The following is a 17,333-nucleotide window of genomic DNA, read 5'->3' on the forward strand; positions in this document are numbered from 1 at the left end:
AAACTGTATCAATTATTAGAATACCTATAAACTATTTAATTAATTAATTTTTTTGTCAATTTAATTTATACTTATAGGTAAGAATATTTTTATATTTATTTCAATAAATTTGAAATTTTCGTTGTAAAACGTAATAAAAAGCGTTTGATGAACGCCATCTTATCATTTTTTATTTTCAATTGAACTGAAATGTCTAGTATTATTTACTTTGTTTTACATTTCATCCACAGATAATTGTACATAGAAAATTGAAATCTCTGTATTTTACAGTCTTTTTTCATGCATACAATTGCTGTATAATTTTATTTACATTTTTTAAATTTAATTATTGTAAGAATTAGATTCGAGTTCACATCTATGATTCTCTATAAGCAATCATTACTAAAAAGGAGAAAAAATAGTAACGATTTCTTTTTGATAGAAAAATTATTTAGAAAGCTACGAAAAAAGAAAGAAATTATCCACAAAAATAAAAATATCGGATAAATAAATGTATTTTATAAATTTATATTTGATCAAACTACAAGTTGAATAGAGTAATGGAAAAAAATAAGCAGCATCAAAAAAGATGGATAATGATAGAATAGAAAAGAAGATAAGAGGAGTAAAGAAAAAATGGTATTTTCGGAATAATAATAAAAGGCAAGTTTGAAAGAAATGGTAAAAAAAGCAATGGTATTGTAAAATTTGGATACATATTGTAGATGGAGATAATAATTGAAATTTCTAGAGTGACGGTGGCGTGGAAGTAGTCATAATCACAAAACCTAGGGTCACTTGAGCCAATAAAGTATAACTATGATGTCACGTGACTGGGAAGACCAATGGGAAAATAGTACTGGAGCGACGTCCATTCATCTGAGGGACAGTCGGGCATTTTCTGACAAGCGTAGAAAAACTTCTCGTCAACAGCGGCCGCCATTTTACGTTAGCCGATACTCGCGCGGTGCGGAACTCCATCGGCAGATAGCTTTTTGTGGAAATTAGTGTGGCGCCTGTCTTAAAGAGAAGGCGCTATAAAGTGATTACGCTAACGTAGTATCACCTTAATAAATAGTTGAGTGTCTACGAATACGGAGACTGATTTCGTCCGCGTCGATTTCGCGCGCCCATTAGCCACCAAGAGTGAGAGGTGCAGAAGAACCCCCGGAGGTGGAGATAGTTAAGATGGTGCCAGCGGCCCTTGAGTGTGTTATCGTCGCTACTAACTACTAGCGGCGTGCTCCCAGCCAGTGTGACACAGTGTGATCGGTGTGTGTAGTGTCTTGGTGTCGTAAAAAGTATTATTCGCGCGTTTCCTAGTCTTTAGACAGTGGATTATTCCTGTGGAAGGGCTGCTGCGTTGAAGCATCGTAACCCGCCGCCGCGATCCTCGCGGCGTCACGAGCGCCCCAGTGGTTGCCTGTTGTACATCGTGATAAATCGTATGTACGATCTTATACGCGCCCTAATCGTCAAACGTCGTTCTCTCGGACTTGCTCCTGGTCCTTGTATATCTGTTCAACCACTGTACTGTATGGTGTACATCAGCTGGTGGTGGTGCTGTTTTAACATTTTAATAGCTGCTCCAAACGCAGCATCAACATCAGCATAAACAGCTAGTCGTCATTAAGTTTGGCCCGCCGAGTTTTTCTCGGAGTTGCGGGCACTCCGTCCTATTTTCTTCAATTCCCCGAGGATGCCCGATGGCTGATGTCGCGGCAAATCATGAACGAGGACGCTTTACGCGCCGTGCTCGCTCTCATCATTGTTATTGTAGTGAACGGAATTATGTTAGTTCCGCGGTGAAAAAGACCTGCCACCACGTACTTGGCTACGTCGTTTCATCACCGCAATTCTCGTCGTCATTTGTGCATATTTCATCGAATAAATTTGAGTGTTTAAAATCATTGTCAGTGCGGCGGCTCAGGGTGTAGCCGCCACCGCACACCACGTCGTGGAGTCCAATATCATATTTTGGTCGTCGTCGTCGTCGTCATCATCACCGTCATCGTTCCCTTTGAAACTCAGGGACTGCCGCGGACTGGTGCCGTGACACCCGACCATCAGTGTTAGCCAACATCGGAGACTGTGGCTTCTGAAGAAATGGCCGACCACCTAGTGGATGGACCGCCGAGCAAGCGGCCAAAGCTCGGAGATGGTTTTCAGGGTCCATCTGATTCCTCAGGTGAGACTTTTTCTTTTTATTAACTATTCAACCACCAAAGGTAACACCAACAATCATTTTAGTATCAAGTGTCAAAGTTTATCTTTTAATTGTTAAATCATCACCAAATGATATCTATCAATAATCAGGCGGGATAACCTAAAGTATCGTTACAGATACCTCAGTATTATCTACTTCACTCTTTCTTTTTGATTTGTTATTTTTTTTTTTTTTCTCAACAATTTAAATTTTAATCATTGAAAGCTTTTTTATATCACACAATTCTATATTCAATTATTCTAAATCTATTTTTATTTTATGTATTATATCTTGGTTGTATTACATTAGTTGTTTCAATTTTCATCTTTATATTTTTTTTACTGTCAAAATCAACTATCATGATTGACTTTATTTTCTAAAAAGTGATTATACTGTTCAAAATAAAATACAACAGAATACATAGTTACTTTTTTAAATATATGTTTTGAAATTTCGTTTGTTCTTAATTTAATAGAAGTAAGAAACATTTATTTATCTGACAAATGTACTATTAAATAATAAAATTCTTCATAGTAGTGTTTATGTTAATATAATTGTACGTAATTCAAAAAAGTAAAAGTTATTGTTAAAAAAAAAAAAAAACGAGTATTTATCGTTCATTGCATGTACTTCCATAAAATGATGATTTAAGTAATAAATTGATATTAAAAATAAATAAATATTATTTAAGCTCTTTTGTTTATAATATTTATCTAATTTTTGTATTATAGATCTGTAGCGCATGCTGGTTGTACAAGCATTTGAAATTTACTATAAAAAAATAAAATAATTTGCTCGCATGAGCTATGCACTAACTTTTTTTCTTCTGATTATTCTCATCACTTCAGAGCTACTTTTAATCAATCTTATTAACATTATTACTGAAAATTATATTGTATCAATTGATTACCTATTGTTCGATATTTAGTTTAGTTTACATTTAATAATTGTTGATCAATTAGTTGTAAAAAGTGATATTAAATATTAGAAAATATTCCCTTCATTGTTTACTTAATTTACATTTATTTTTTTATAAAATTGTTATTATAAATATTAATATAAATATATATCAACATTTAAGAGTACATGAAAAAGTATATAATTATGATGAAAATAATAATAATAATAATAATAATAATAATAATAATAATAATAATGAGAAACAAAAAAATAAATGATTTAAACAAAAAATAGTATTTAATTTCTAAAATCATAAAACTGTGATATATGTAGTGAGTATGACGTCTCTAATGATGCCCCATACTTATTCGAACTACGGGGGAGTTGGCAGTGGTAACTTACAACAAATGCAGGGCCAGGCGCAACAACTACATCTGCAACAGCATCAGATGCAACAACATTGGAACAACAATACCACTCAGAGGAGAAGTAAATATTATCAAAAATTCAAAGCAAAACAATCAAAATGACAATTGTCTCAAATGCTGTTCAGATGCAAAAATCGTCCGTCTTCCCATTTATATATCACCGTTACCATTGTTCATTCTAAATTTCATCGCCGCATTTTAAAATTATTTGTCATTGAATATTGTTATTTAAACGTTAACAAGAAATAATAGATGTGTCGTTTTTTTTTTGGAGTATATATATATCTTTTTTATAAACACTTCTCATGATAGGCAATCGAACAATTAATTATTTCATCACAACTTATACCCTAAGACATGCGGCAAACATTCACTGAGCTTTCGAAATTATATGAAATTTTATAAAATAATAACTGTCAATATGATTAATAAAATATTTATAATATAAAAAATAATCAATTTTTTCAGGACCCTTGAAAAGAATTTTTATACCAAAGTATCATTATTTAGGAAATTTAGGAATGAAAGTTATATTTTTAAAATAATTAAACAAAATAATGGAGATCTTAATAATTGTTGTTATTTCAATAAAAAGTAATTTTTATTTAATTATATAATTTTTGGAGTTTCATTAATTCTTATTTTCTATTCAGATTTAGATATATATATTTAAACAGCTGTTTGATCTCTAAGCATGATTCTTTTATAGTTTGTATATCGTAGCTTTGCTGCTTTGATAGTTGAGCACGAGTTGATTATGGTCCAATTTTTTTTATCTGCTGTAGCGTTAAAATCCCTTAAGTTTTGCTCGTGCGGTGTATGTCTCATGTCTTCTTTATTTTGCATAAAATGTAGAAATTCTATGAATGTACAATTTTTTCCTATTTATCCCTTTATTTGTTTATTTCAATTCCATAGTTATTTTTATAATGCAATATTTATCCGTAATTGGAAATTAATTTCACATAAATATCATTCAAATATAATAAGGATATTTTTGGGTTCGAATGCCTCTTGCGATGTGCACATCAAAAAAAATTCGCAACAAATATATCTATAATTTATTGATAATAATTTTGCAAGTAAATATACTTCAAAGCTTTGGATCAAAAGCTATGGTGACGGTACTAAATTTACCCTCATTAAAGTTACTAACAATAATATTGGTATCTTTTGGTACATAATTTTTTATTATTCATATTTAATTTATAAAAAGAAAAAGAATATCTTTTAAAAAGTTAATATTGATATAAAATAGTTAAAAGAAAATAAATAATTTAAGATTTATCAATGATAATGATAATTATAATAATATTAATAATAATTTATTACCATTCTTTAGAGTACATAACAAATACAGACATGTTTGATCTCGAAAATGACCTCCCCGACGATTTACTATCATCGGGGTCCTGGGGTTCCGCAACAGAGAGCGCTAAACCACCGGCAACAGGTCCAGGACCCGGACAACAGAATGGTGCGCTCGATACGGAACTTCGTCAACATGTACAACAACAGCAGCAGCAGCAACAGCAACAGCAGCAGCAACAACAACAACAGCAACAGCTCTCTCATCATCTCATTCAGCAGCAGGTAAATTAATATTTTTTCAAATAAAAAATATTGACTTTAATCTATATCAAATACTTATCTTGATTAAATTTTAATAACAGAGCAACAAAAATCTTGTACCGAATGCTTTGGTCATGACTGCTGGAACATTAAGTAGTAAAAGTCCAAATATGCAATCACCGCCAAATGTATCAGTCTCTAAAGGTGTAGTCGATCAACAAATGGTGGTGAATTTGGGAAATTTACCAAGTAGTATAGCAAGCTCATTAGCTAATAATCAGATGTCTATTGTGAATTCTATGGGAGGTCTTCAGTCGTCTATGAGTATGGCTAGTAATAATCCTACTATGTCAATGCCAAGTGGTATGAATGCCGGATTAGTAATGACAAGTTCTGCTACGGGAAATAATAACATGGGAGGAATGGCTGGTGGAAGCTTAATCGTTGCCAATAGTTTAAATAAACAACCGTTAAATACGGTAATTATTATATTGAATATAAAATAATTAATCTTTAAAAAGAAAAATTTTTAAGATAAGTTTGAATAACAAAAATAATGATTTTTAATCAGGTGACAATGATGGGTCCGAATTCACAAGGAATTCATCATCCGCAAGGTCCTCATAGCATACCTCAAATGCAAAATGGTCCGGGAATAATAAATGCTAGAGCCGTAGCAATGCAACAGCAACAGCAGCAGCAACAACAACAACAACAGCAACAACAACAAGCCCACATGGTTAATCAAGCACGTGGACAAAGTCCTCATCAACAAGTCCATCAAGGAGGAATAGTAGGCCCGGGTCAAACTGGTCCGAGAATGCAAGCACCTCCAAATATGCAAAATATGCCTAATATAAGCCAAATGAATGCCTCGAATTATGGATATGGTAAGTAACGTAGAAAATTTCATTCTTAGATTAGTTGATAGGGTAATACATTAACAACCAAGTGTCTGGACTCATGAAAAATATTTTTTCGGATGATAGGTTCTCCAGGTAGTGGTCCAGGCACTGGAGTTAATGTTGGAGCTGTAAATCCTATTTGTGTAGTTGCCCCATTACAACGGAACGTTGGTCCAAATATGGGAGGGATGCAAGTCGGACGATTCGGAGGCTCAGCGGGTCCAATTGGTGCAGGAAATGTAGTTGGTGGCCAAGAAGGTGGAATAGCACCCCAAGCCCAGCCGCCAGCGCCAAGTCCTGCTCAACCTCAATCGGGAGCACCTGCCGGTAGCCAACCTGGTCCTCAACAAGCTACTCAGGGACAAGTTACTACTGGCAACACTCAATCCGGTGAGTTTTTGATTTAATGAAATGGCTCTTACTAGTTAAGACCATTTTTTTATGTGTAAAATGATCGTCGGTGCATATAACTTAGGTTCCTCATCTTCTACTCATGATCCAGAACACCGAAAACTCATCCAACAACAACTTGTGCTGTTACTCCATGCCCACAAGTGTCAAACTCGGGAACGTCGAGCTAATGGAGAGTCATGGAAATGTACATTACCGCATTGTAAAACTATGAAAAATGTATTAACCCATATGACAACTTGTGATGACGGAAAAGAGTGTACTGTTCCTCACTGCAGTTCATCGAGGCAAATTATTACACATTGGAAACAATGCCAAAAGAGTGATTGTCCTGTTTGTTTGCCTCTTAAACAAGCAGATAAAAATAAACCTGCTGCTAATGCTCGTGCTGGTAAGTATTCAATTGACATGACATATACTTTTTCTTTGTTTATAATTTCATTTATTGACTCTTTTCTAAAATGAATATTATTTTGATTAATAGCTACAACCGCTAATCAAGCAAATAGTCAACCCAATCCAAGTCCTTCGGACATGAGAAGAGCTTACGATGCTTTGGGATTACAATGTCCAACAACAACACCTGGAATTTTACCGGGACAAAATATTAATAGAGCTGGTGTTCGAATGCCTGGACCTAATATACAAGGCCCTCCAGGTACAATGACGACAGGTGTAAGATTAAATCAACCACAAACTCAATTAGGAACAGTCCAACCAGGAGTTAATCCTGGACAACAAGTTGTTGCGCCCAATGTTTCGCTTCCATTAAGTTCCGATTCAGCAGCAGTAGCTGTAACAGGTAATCAGCCTGTATCTACAACGGGTCCTACGCCTGTAGTAGCAGCTACAACTGCTACAAATATTCAGCAATCAGTTAATATGCATCAATTATTTGGAATTAATGATTCCGGTCAACCTACAATACTTAATGAAAATCGACTATCAAATGTACAATTACCTCCCGGTCTACAGCCTGGTCAAGTTACCGCTTCACCAGTGCAAGGGACAAAAGAATGGCATCAATCTGTAACACCTGATCTCAGGAATCATCTTGTTCATAAATTAGTACAAGCGATATTTCCGACGCCCGATCCACAAGCAATGTTCGATAAACGGTTGTATAATTTAGTTAACTATGCAAGAAAAGTCGAAGGTGATATGTATGAAATGGCCAATTCACGATCGGAGTATTATCATTTATTAGCTGAAAAAATTTATAAAATTCAAAAGGAGCTCGAAGAGAAGCGTCAAAAACGTAAAGAACAACAACTAGCTCAACAGCAATCTCAACCCACTGCAGGCCCTAGTTCGAGAGCTTGTGCACCACCAAGTGTTACATCTGCCGTTCAACCTTCTAGACCTGTACCTCCTAATTTAAGGAGTCATTCACCAATGGGACAATTGAGTAATATCCCCGTTTTAGGTATTCAACATAATCGTATGCAATTTTCACAACAACAAGTCCAACAACAACAGCAACAAGTGCAACAACAGCAAGTTCAACAAGTTCAACAGCAACAACAGGCACAACAATTGCAACAACAATCTAACATGTTAGTGGGACCTCCTGGACCAAGTCCAAATGGTCAAACAGCATCAAATCCAAACATGGTACCAAATCCAGGCCTTATACCTTTTGCACAACAACAAATGTCACAAGCTAGTTTAACAACGACAACAACATCAGCTACAACTAGTCAATTCCCAACGTCCAATGGTACGACAAGCCTTCCAAATAGTTCACCAGTTCAAAATCAACATCAATTTCCGGAGTTAATGAAAGCAAGACTAGTACAACAGGCTCAAGCAGTTCAACAACAACAACAGCAAGTTCAACAGCAACAGGCTCAACAATTGCAGCAACAATCTCAACCACAACAAACTGGTGCAAATGTTCCAAATAATAATAATACTACGACGATTCCACAAACTCCATCACCATTTAATAGTTTACAACAAAACAATCAACAATTTGCTAATACGCGACCATTATCTGCATCTACACCTAATGATAGCGGAATTTCTGTGGCTACACCTCAAACAATACCACCGCCAGCATCTAGTGGACCCAGTCCTGGACCAGCGCCTACAACTAATGGTCCTCAATCTGTAACTTCAACACCCACAACGCCACTTGTTCCATCATTAACTACACCTAATCAATCATTATCATCATCAAATCAAACACCACCTCATCCAGGTACTACTCCCTCACCAGTTGGTCTCGCAAGTCTTGGTAAAGGTATGACGTCTCAAGAGAGAGCGGCATTGAATGCACCAAGATGTTCAACAATGTCTTCTCAAATGGCTGCCATTACAGCGGCACTTGATCGAGATAATTCACCCAGTCCACCAACTAATAATAATAAAGGCAAATTAGATACTATTAAAGAGGAAAATATTAAAATGGAAATAAAACAAGAAGATTGTTCGGAAAATCATAGGATAGATGGTGGAAAAAATCCTAATAATGATATTGCAATAAAGACCGAAATTAAAACTGAACCAATGGATGAAACTGCTGATGGTGCTTTGAAAGACGAATCAAATATTAAAGAGGAGCCTGTAACACCAATGTCCGGTGTTGATGGTACTACATCTGATATTAAACCTATGGTACCTGAACCAATACAGTCTAGTGGAACATCTTCAGACAAAAAACGACTTTGTTTATTTAAGCCTGATGAATTGAGACAAGCGTTGATGCCAACATTAGAAAAACTTTACCGTCAAGATCCTGAATCAATACCATTTAGACAACCAGTAGATCCACCGGCACTTGGAATCCCTGATTACTTTGATATTGTAAAACATCCAATGGATCTGTCAACAATAAAAAGAAAACTTGATACAGGCCAATACAGTGATCCATGGGAATACGTTGATGATGTGTGGATGATGTTTGATAATGCATGGCTCTATAATCGTAAAACTTCACGAGTTTATAGATACTGTACAAAGGTAATTAAAATTTTTATATTTTTAATATTATTCTAAATTTTATTAGAAATATTAAAAATCATATTTTATTATTTATAGCTGTCGGAAGTGTTTGAACAAGAAATTGATCCTGTAATGCAAGCTTTGGGCTATTGTTGTGGCAGAAAATACACTTTCAATCCGCAGGTTCTTTGTTGTTATGGCAAACAACTTTGTACGATACCTCGGGATGCTAAATACTATTCTTATAAAAATAGGTCAGTATTAAGATATCATTCTGTGTTTATTAATTTAAAAAAAAAAAAAAAATACTACATTGATAAAGTACAGCATGCTTTTTTTTAATCTGTGTTTATAGCAATCAAAAATAAAACTCAGTCAATATATATATATATCATTAAAGAGATATTAAATATACAAATACATTTTGTTATTTTTTTTTATTTAGCTTCTTTTGACAATCAAGCTTGCATGTATAATTGCTGCGCAATCAGTATTTCATGTCAATTTTTTGTTATTTATTAAAAAATAATTGACACATCGACTGCGCTATATTAAATGGCAGGTTAATTAGTTTAATTCAGTGCAATGATACTGATTTAAATCAGTCCCCTGACCAATAGCACAGCTTCTAATCATATAAATTCATGACATTTGAAACCGAATAATTGGAAAAAATTAATATTATTAACATAAACAGACATTTACTTATTTACCACATCGTTTCTAACATTTGCACTATTCTCTTCTTTGTATGTTACCTCCATTTTGACGTGGGACACGCGTGCACACACACATACATCCTCGTTTGTCGCTTGGCTCTTACATTCCATGGTGTGCTCCTTTGTTTATTTTCAACTTCCATTTCGAATTATAAACAAATCAAAAAAAAATATATATATATAAATAAATAAAATACTACTTGGCAATTGGAAAAATTTACATTGGACGATAATAAAAACCAAATCATTGGAATAAAAACATACTGGATAAAAATTCGATTGACATCATTTTTGGCATCTAAATCAATCAAATGATGATTACAATAAATCATAAACGTATGTTTAATAAACAATTATACGCATTCTCGCGTTTTAATCTGAACGATCACCAACTGGACCATACATAACATTTATGTCATTACGAACTGGATATGAAATTGAATAATAATAAAATAAAATAAAACATGCTTATTTGGACGCAAAATATTATACTCACAGTAAGAGTTATCTTGTTTCCGACAGATACACCTTCTGTCAAAAATGTTTCAACGACATTCCTGGTGACACTGTGACGTTGGGAGACGACCCGGCGCAGCAACAGACGTAAGTTTTTATTCTTTAATTATTTATTTAAAAAAATTAATCATTTTATTGATACTATTGATAAATTATTTATTATATTATAGAATAATTAAGAAGGAGCAATTTCAAGAGATGAAAAATGATCATTTGGAATTGGAGCCTTTTGTTGTTTGTACGGATTGTGATAGGAAGGTTCACCAAATTTGTGTTCTCCATATGGAAGCAATTTGGCCATTAGGGTGAGTTAATTTTTATAAAATTATTTTTTTATAAATTATTATTGATGTTATAAAAATAATAAAATATTTAAAATATTTTTATTTTTAAGATTTACCTGTGATAATTGTCTTAAAAAGAAAGGACAGAAACGAAAAGAGAATAAATTTAATGCAAAACGATTACCAGTTACAAAGTTAGGAACGTATATTGAAACAAGAGTGAATAACTTTTTGAAAAAGAAAGAAGCTGGTGCAGGTGAAGTTGCTATTCGAGTTGTGGCATCAAGTGATAAAGTCGTTGAAGTTAAGCCTGGTATGAGAAGTAGGTTTGTCGAAAACGGTGATATGCCGGGAGAGTTTCCTTATCGTGCAAAAGCATTATTTGCTTTTGAAGAAGTTGATGGTACAGACGTTTGCTTTTTCGGTATGCATGTGCAAGAATATGGAAGTGAATGCACACCACCGAATACTAGAAGAGTGTACATCGCTTACTTGGATTCAGTACACTTCTTTCGACCTAGGCAATTTAGAACGGCTGTCTATCATGAAATTCTTCTTGGGTATTTGGATTATGCTAAACAATTAGGGTAAATATTTTTAATTTATCAGTACTATTCATGTAATAAACTACTAATTATACATTAATTAATTAATTAATTTCCTGATTATGTAGATATACAATGGCTCACATATGGGCGTGTCCGCCATCAGAGGGAGATGATTATATTTTTCACTGCCATCCTCAAGAACAAAAAATTCCAAAGCCTAAACGATTACAAGAGTGGTATAAAAAGATGTTAGATAAAGGAATGGTTGAACGAATCGTACTTGATTATAAGGTTAGACTTTATAAACTTTTGATATTATTTTTTTTTTCCTTAAATTTAGTCTCTGTGTTGTCTGTATATGAAATTTTTAATATACAGTTGTCAAAAGAGACTTAAATTAATTCCTAACGTAAGCTAATGTTTTTTATATTTGATTGATATTAAACATAGGATTGTTGGGATACATTTTAACAATCAATTGATATATATGCTATAATATACTATTAACAATTGATGTGCAATGGAAATAAATTTGTACTTTGTTTTTTAGGATATTTTAAAACAAGCTATGGAAGATAAATTATCTTCTGCTGCTGATTTACCGTATTTTGAAGGTGATTTTTGGCCCAACGTACTCGAAGAAAGTATTAAAGAACTTGATCAAGAAGAAGAGGAAAAACGGAAACAAGCTGAAGCTGCAGAAGCAGCAGCTGCTGCCGCTAATGCGGTAAGTTTTTTTACAATGTTTAGTATTAATTTAGTAATATATATATATAATATATTATTATTATCTAATAAAATAATAATGCATTTTATAATAGATATTTTCATTGACGGATGATTCGGAGACTGGACCAGACGGAAAGAAAAAAGGTCAAAAGAAAGCAAAAAAATCAAATAAATCAAAGGCGAATCAACGAAAAAATAGTAAAAAGTCCAATACACCCCAAACAGGCAATGATCTTTCCGCTAAAATCTTTGCCACAATGGAAAAACATAAAGAAGTCTTTTTTGTAATTAGATTGCATAGTGCTCAAAGTGCAGCTAGTTTAGCACCAATTCAAGATCCTGATCCTGTTATTAATTGTGATCTTATGGACGGACGTGATGCTTTCCTTACAATGGCGAGAGAAAAACATTATGAATTTTCATCGTTAAGAAGGGCGAAATTTAGTTCAATGTCAATGTTGTATGAATTACATAATCAAGGCCAAGACAAGTTTGTTTACACGTGTAATAATTGTAAGAGTCATGTGGAGACACGGTATCACTGTACGATTTGCGATGTAAGTTATCCAATACATTTCTATAAATTAATAAGTTTATTATATGAGTATAGTGTAATAAATTGATATTAATTTGTATTGTTATTTTTTCTAGGACTTTGATCTCTGTATAAGTTGTAAAGAAAAAGATGGTCATCCTCATCCTATGGAGAAACTTGGATTGGATTTGGATGATGGTTCATCACCAGCAGATGCCAAACAAGCTAATCCTCAAGAAGCTAGAAAACTTTCAATTCAAAGATGTATACAATCGTTGGTCCACGCATGTCAATGTAGAGATGCTAATTGTAGATTACCAAGCTGTCAAAAGATGAAGAGAGTAGTTACACATACCAAAGTTTGCAAACGGAAAACTAATGGTGGTTGTCCAATTTGTAAACAGCTTATTGCATTGTGTTGTTATCATGCAAAACATTGTCAGGAAACGAAATGTCTGGTGCCATTCTGTTCGAATATTAAACATAAATTAAAACAACAACAATTGCAGCAAAGACTACAACAAGCACAACTCTTACGAAGAAGAATGGCAGTAATGAATACAAGACCGACAGCTCCTGTAAGTGGTATGCAAGGTGGACAACAACCGAATGCTGCTATGACTGCTGGTGTAGCAATGAAACCAGGAGCTAGTCCAACTAATTTACCATCACCTCATCAACCGGGTATAGGTTTAAAACCTGGTACACAAACACCACCAGCACATGTTCTTCAAGTAGTTAAACAAGTTCAGGAAGAGGCTGCCAGGCAACAAGCACCACATGTTGGATATGGTAAAGTTGCACCAGGTGGAGGCGTTGGAGTTGGTGTTAATGTTGGTGGACAGAGTAGTGGAGTAATGCCTCCTCCACAAATGCAAAGACCCATGTCAGTTCAAATGCCAAATCCCGGTGGGACTCATCTTATTTCTATGGATCAATGGACACCGAGATATCCACCGAATGCTGTTATGCAACAAAATCCAGGGCTTCGTCAACAAACACCACAACAACTTATGCAGCAACAACAACATCAAGGGCAACCTGGAATGGGTATGGCTGGTCAAATACCACGACAACCTAGTGTGATAAGTGGTAATCCGGTAGGCCAGGTTGGTCCACAAACTCAAGGTGGTGCTACACCAATGCATAAACACGCACTACAACAGCTTATGCAAACGTTAAGAAGTCCTAGTACGCCAGAACAACAAAGTCAAATTCTTCATATATTGAAAACTAATCCACAATTAATGGCTGCATTTATTAAACAACGACAACAACAATCTGGTGGTCAACATACTGGTGGTGTTAATCCATTAGGTCCTGCTCAAACTCAACAGCAGCAACAACAAACGAGTCTGCAACATATGATGCCACAACAACAACAACCACATCAAACACAGCATCCTCAACAGCAAGTGCAACAACAAACACAGCAAGGTCGAATGCAAATTCAAGCAATGTTGAATCAACAACAACAGCAACAGCAACAACAGCAGCAGCAGCAGGCTCAGCAACAACAACAGCAACAGCAGCAACAACAGCAGCAGCAACAAGCTGGCCAAGGACAACATCAGTGGTATAAACAGCAAGTTTTGGCAATGCAAAGACAGCAAGCTCAACAACAGCAACAACAACAGCAGCAGCAGCAGCAACAACCTTTCACACAACCACCTGCGCCTCCATATGGCCAACAAAGACCTATGAGGCCGCTTCTTGGTTATAGTAGTTTTAATGAACAAGGATATGGTCAACCGAGTCTTAAACCAACTCCATCACCAGTGTCCTCTTCTCAAGGTGTTATGGGACCACCTGGTATTTCAGTACAACAGCAGTTAATGCAGTCTGTACGATCGCCACCTCCAATTCGTTCGCCACAACCAAATCCATCGCCAAGACCTGTTCCGTCGCCTCGTAATCAACCAGTACCATCACCGAGAGCAGGTCCAGTTCCTTCCCCACTTCATCATCCGCCTCATGGTACACCAACACATTCGCCAGCTCACGAACTTGGAGGTCCTAGTGAAATGATGCTTTCACAACTTGGTGCTGGCACTGGTGCACCGACCGGTCATCCTACGGCAATGCCACATCATCCATCACCAGCACCCCCACCTACGAACGCTAATGAATCAGGTGATGTGACGCCTATGACACCACAGGATCAATTATCCAAGTTTGTTGAAGGCTTGTAGTGACTGTTATCAATAGGACCGGCTTTAGCCAGTGACTATCAACGAATTAAACGTTGACATTATAACGGAAATTCGCGCGTGCTATAAAAAAACTGTTCTTAGAAAACAATGTCTAAGATAATGAACTAGTGCATGTGTGATCCCGATCGTAAGTTTCGTCGGTATTTCCCAATCTTTGTAGATTTGTATAAACTATACCTAGCAACTTATTTTTATTATTATTAATATTATTATACTAATATTACTCTGTAATAATTATTAATCTCTTTAATTATGATTTTTATTATATTATATTAGTAATATTATTATTATTATTATTATTATTATTATTAATTAATTAATTATTATTATTATTATTATTATTATTATATTATATTATTAATATTGTTATTGTCATTAATGTTATTAGGAAAAGTCACAATGACTCGCGCATGAGATTACTTTCGGGTGCACGTCGTTGCAAATACAAGTAAGAAGAATGAAGGAAAAAATGTTGTTCTTTATTTCTTCTTTCTTTATTTTATTAGTATTGTCTTTTTTGTCTAATTATTTTTGAATAAAGTTTGACGTTAATATGAGATAAGATTAATAGTGAAAAACGAGAAAATAATAATGAAATACTTGAATGTTGAAAAATTCCACAATTATTGTTGATACAATTTGCTATAAGCATCTAGTAAATAACGAGTTATATGAAATAATACAAAACTTATTGTCATTCAAAACAACTTTGCTGCCTCCAGATCTTCAATGTCTTTATAGGGAAAAAAATAAAAAACAAGAGAAAAGTTCCTCGTTATAAATCGAGCGGAATCGTACAAATATATTGTGTATACTTAATATTCGTTATTACTATATATAAAGTAAAATACAGTGTAAAAAAAAAAAAAATTACAATTGTAGCAATCGAGTACAGTATGAACTGTATTTGCTACTGATTCATTTCTTTGCTGATGATATATGTATACATACAAGGATATAGATATGTATTTATATTATCAAAAGTGACTGCCACGTACGTATATAGTAAAAATGTGTGAATACAATGCATAATAGTGCTTTTTATTACCGAGATTTTCATGAACAATTATGATATATTTATTCTCGAGCTTGAAGGAAATTTTTATAATCGCTACATGTACTTGATAAACAAATTATGTGTACGATTTTTTATTACTGATCAAATTTGTTTGTAGAAGATTTTTTTAAATAAAGTAAAAATAAAAAAGAATAATAATAATATTAATATTAATAATGATATTATAATAATAGTAATTATAATAATAATAATAATAATACTATTAATAATAATAATAATAATAATAATAATAATAATACTAATAATTCCTTCAAGCTAAACGCAAACTGATGGTTACTTAACGAAAATGAAAAAAGAAAAAAACATCCAATATGTGGTGAAAATCAAGGATAAAGCATTAACGGCATGCATGTGTTCAATGATGGAAGATCAAAGTTAAAATAAAAAAAAAAATGAATAATAGACACTACAGTAAAGAGTGATGTATGTGATTATGTCGTTATTGGACCCGTTGTATACAGATCAATCAAAATCTAATAATACGTCTAATTTGTACGTCATTAATTAAGGAGGAATGTTTGAAGAAGTGAAAATTTAAAGAAAAAATTGTGCGTCATCGAAAGACGTACAGTGAAATGATATTCTACTTTGTACATAAAATACTATTATTACTACAATAATAATAATAATTATTATTATTAATTTACCTGTCTATTATAAATTTATTCATTATTATTATCATTTATATTACTCTTATTAATCCCATTATTATTGAAACGAAAGAAAAACAAAATATTATAATATTTGCAAAATTATTTAACGGTAGACTCGAGACAACTATATGTGCTAATATTTGAAATTTGGACTGTAAATAATGTCCATGATGAAATTTTTTCGTATGCAATTGAGGCTGATATTACGCGACGATATCACTGTTGTATTATAATAAATATCTTATTGTATTTTTTCTTTACAAACCGCTTAGCTGAAAAACAAATATATTTTTTCTTTTCTCTTAATTCATGCCTTAATTTAATTATTAATATCGTTTACTGTCATTAAGTACATAATCGAGCGTCAAATAATTCAAACAAAAATGCAAAAAGCATTTAGGATATTATACTTAAGATTTTCATCAAATTGCTGGACTTATTTTATACAAATTAACATCATTTTCAAATTTAAAGACAGTAAATAATGAAATAAAATATATGTAAATTGAATATCATTAATCATTTAATTAAATTATCTGAAATATTTCCATAATTCAAGTTAATATCATTTAACATCAGAGTTATATGTATGAATAATTGAAAGTGATAAAATAAGTCAAACTGTATAGACAACATTTAATTTTAATTCTTATTATTATCATTATTATTATTATTATTATTATTATTATTATTAATTTTGAAAAAATGTAA

At 33.4% G+C, this 17,333-nt stretch overlaps 1 protein-coding gene across 6 annotated transcripts; it reads left to right on the forward strand.

The window, feature by feature from the left end:
* The first annotated feature begins 477 nt into the window (after nucleotides 1-477).
* nej (nejire) lies at nucleotides 478-15,361 on the forward strand. 6 transcript variants are annotated; one of them, XM_035087339.1, is made up of 16 exons: nucleotides 478-2,167; nucleotides 3,419-3,574; nucleotides 4,856-5,106; nucleotides 5,187-5,564; nucleotides 5,657-5,975; nucleotides 6,138-6,380; nucleotides 6,466-6,792; nucleotides 6,886-9,365; nucleotides 9,444-9,601; nucleotides 10,565-10,669; nucleotides 10,753-10,887; nucleotides 10,977-11,453; nucleotides 11,540-11,705; nucleotides 11,965-12,141; nucleotides 12,236-12,700; nucleotides 12,795-15,361. In XM_035087339.1, the coding sequence occupies exons 1-16, from the start codon at nucleotides 2,086-2,088 to the stop codon at nucleotides 14,868-14,870; spliced, it is 7,995 nt and encodes a 2,664-aa protein (XP_034943230.1). In that variant the 5' UTR covers nucleotides 478-2,085; the 3' UTR covers nucleotides 14,871-15,361. The 6 variants fall into 6 exon arrangements, with proteins under 6 accessions (XP_034943230.1, XP_034943203.1, XP_034943213.1 ...); XM_035087312.1 differs by having other exon boundaries at nucleotides 479-2,167; nucleotides 6,075-6,380; XM_035087322.1 differs by having other exon boundaries at nucleotides 479-2,167; nucleotides 6,075-6,380; nucleotides 10,589-10,669.
* Nucleotides 15,362-17,333: the final 1,972 nt, after the last annotated feature.

This window comes from Chelonus insularis, unplaced genomic scaffold, assembly GCF_013357705.1.
Source record: "Chelonus insularis isolate UGA/USDA-ARS -01 unplaced genomic scaffold, ASM1335770v1 contig_128_pilon, whole genome shotgun sequence".
Classification (NCBI taxonomy): domain Eukaryota; kingdom Metazoa; phylum Arthropoda; class Insecta; order Hymenoptera; family Braconidae; genus Chelonus; species Chelonus insularis.

What these genes read in the sequence shown, in the direction of transcription:
- nej (XM_035087312.1), top strand. Translation starts at nt 2,086, where the DNA reads ATGGCCGACCACCTAGTGGATGGACCGCCGAGCAAGCGGCCAAAGCTC. An exon ending in GGGTCCATCTGATTCCTCAG is followed by an intron (nt 2,168 to 3,418) that starts GTGAGACTTTTT and finishes TGATATATGTAG; the next exon opens with TGAGTATGACGTCTCTAATG. An exon ending in GATTATGCTAAACAATTAGG is followed by an intron (nt 11,454 to 11,539) that starts GTAAATATTTTT and finishes CTGATTATGTAG; the next exon opens with ATATACAATGGCTCACATAT.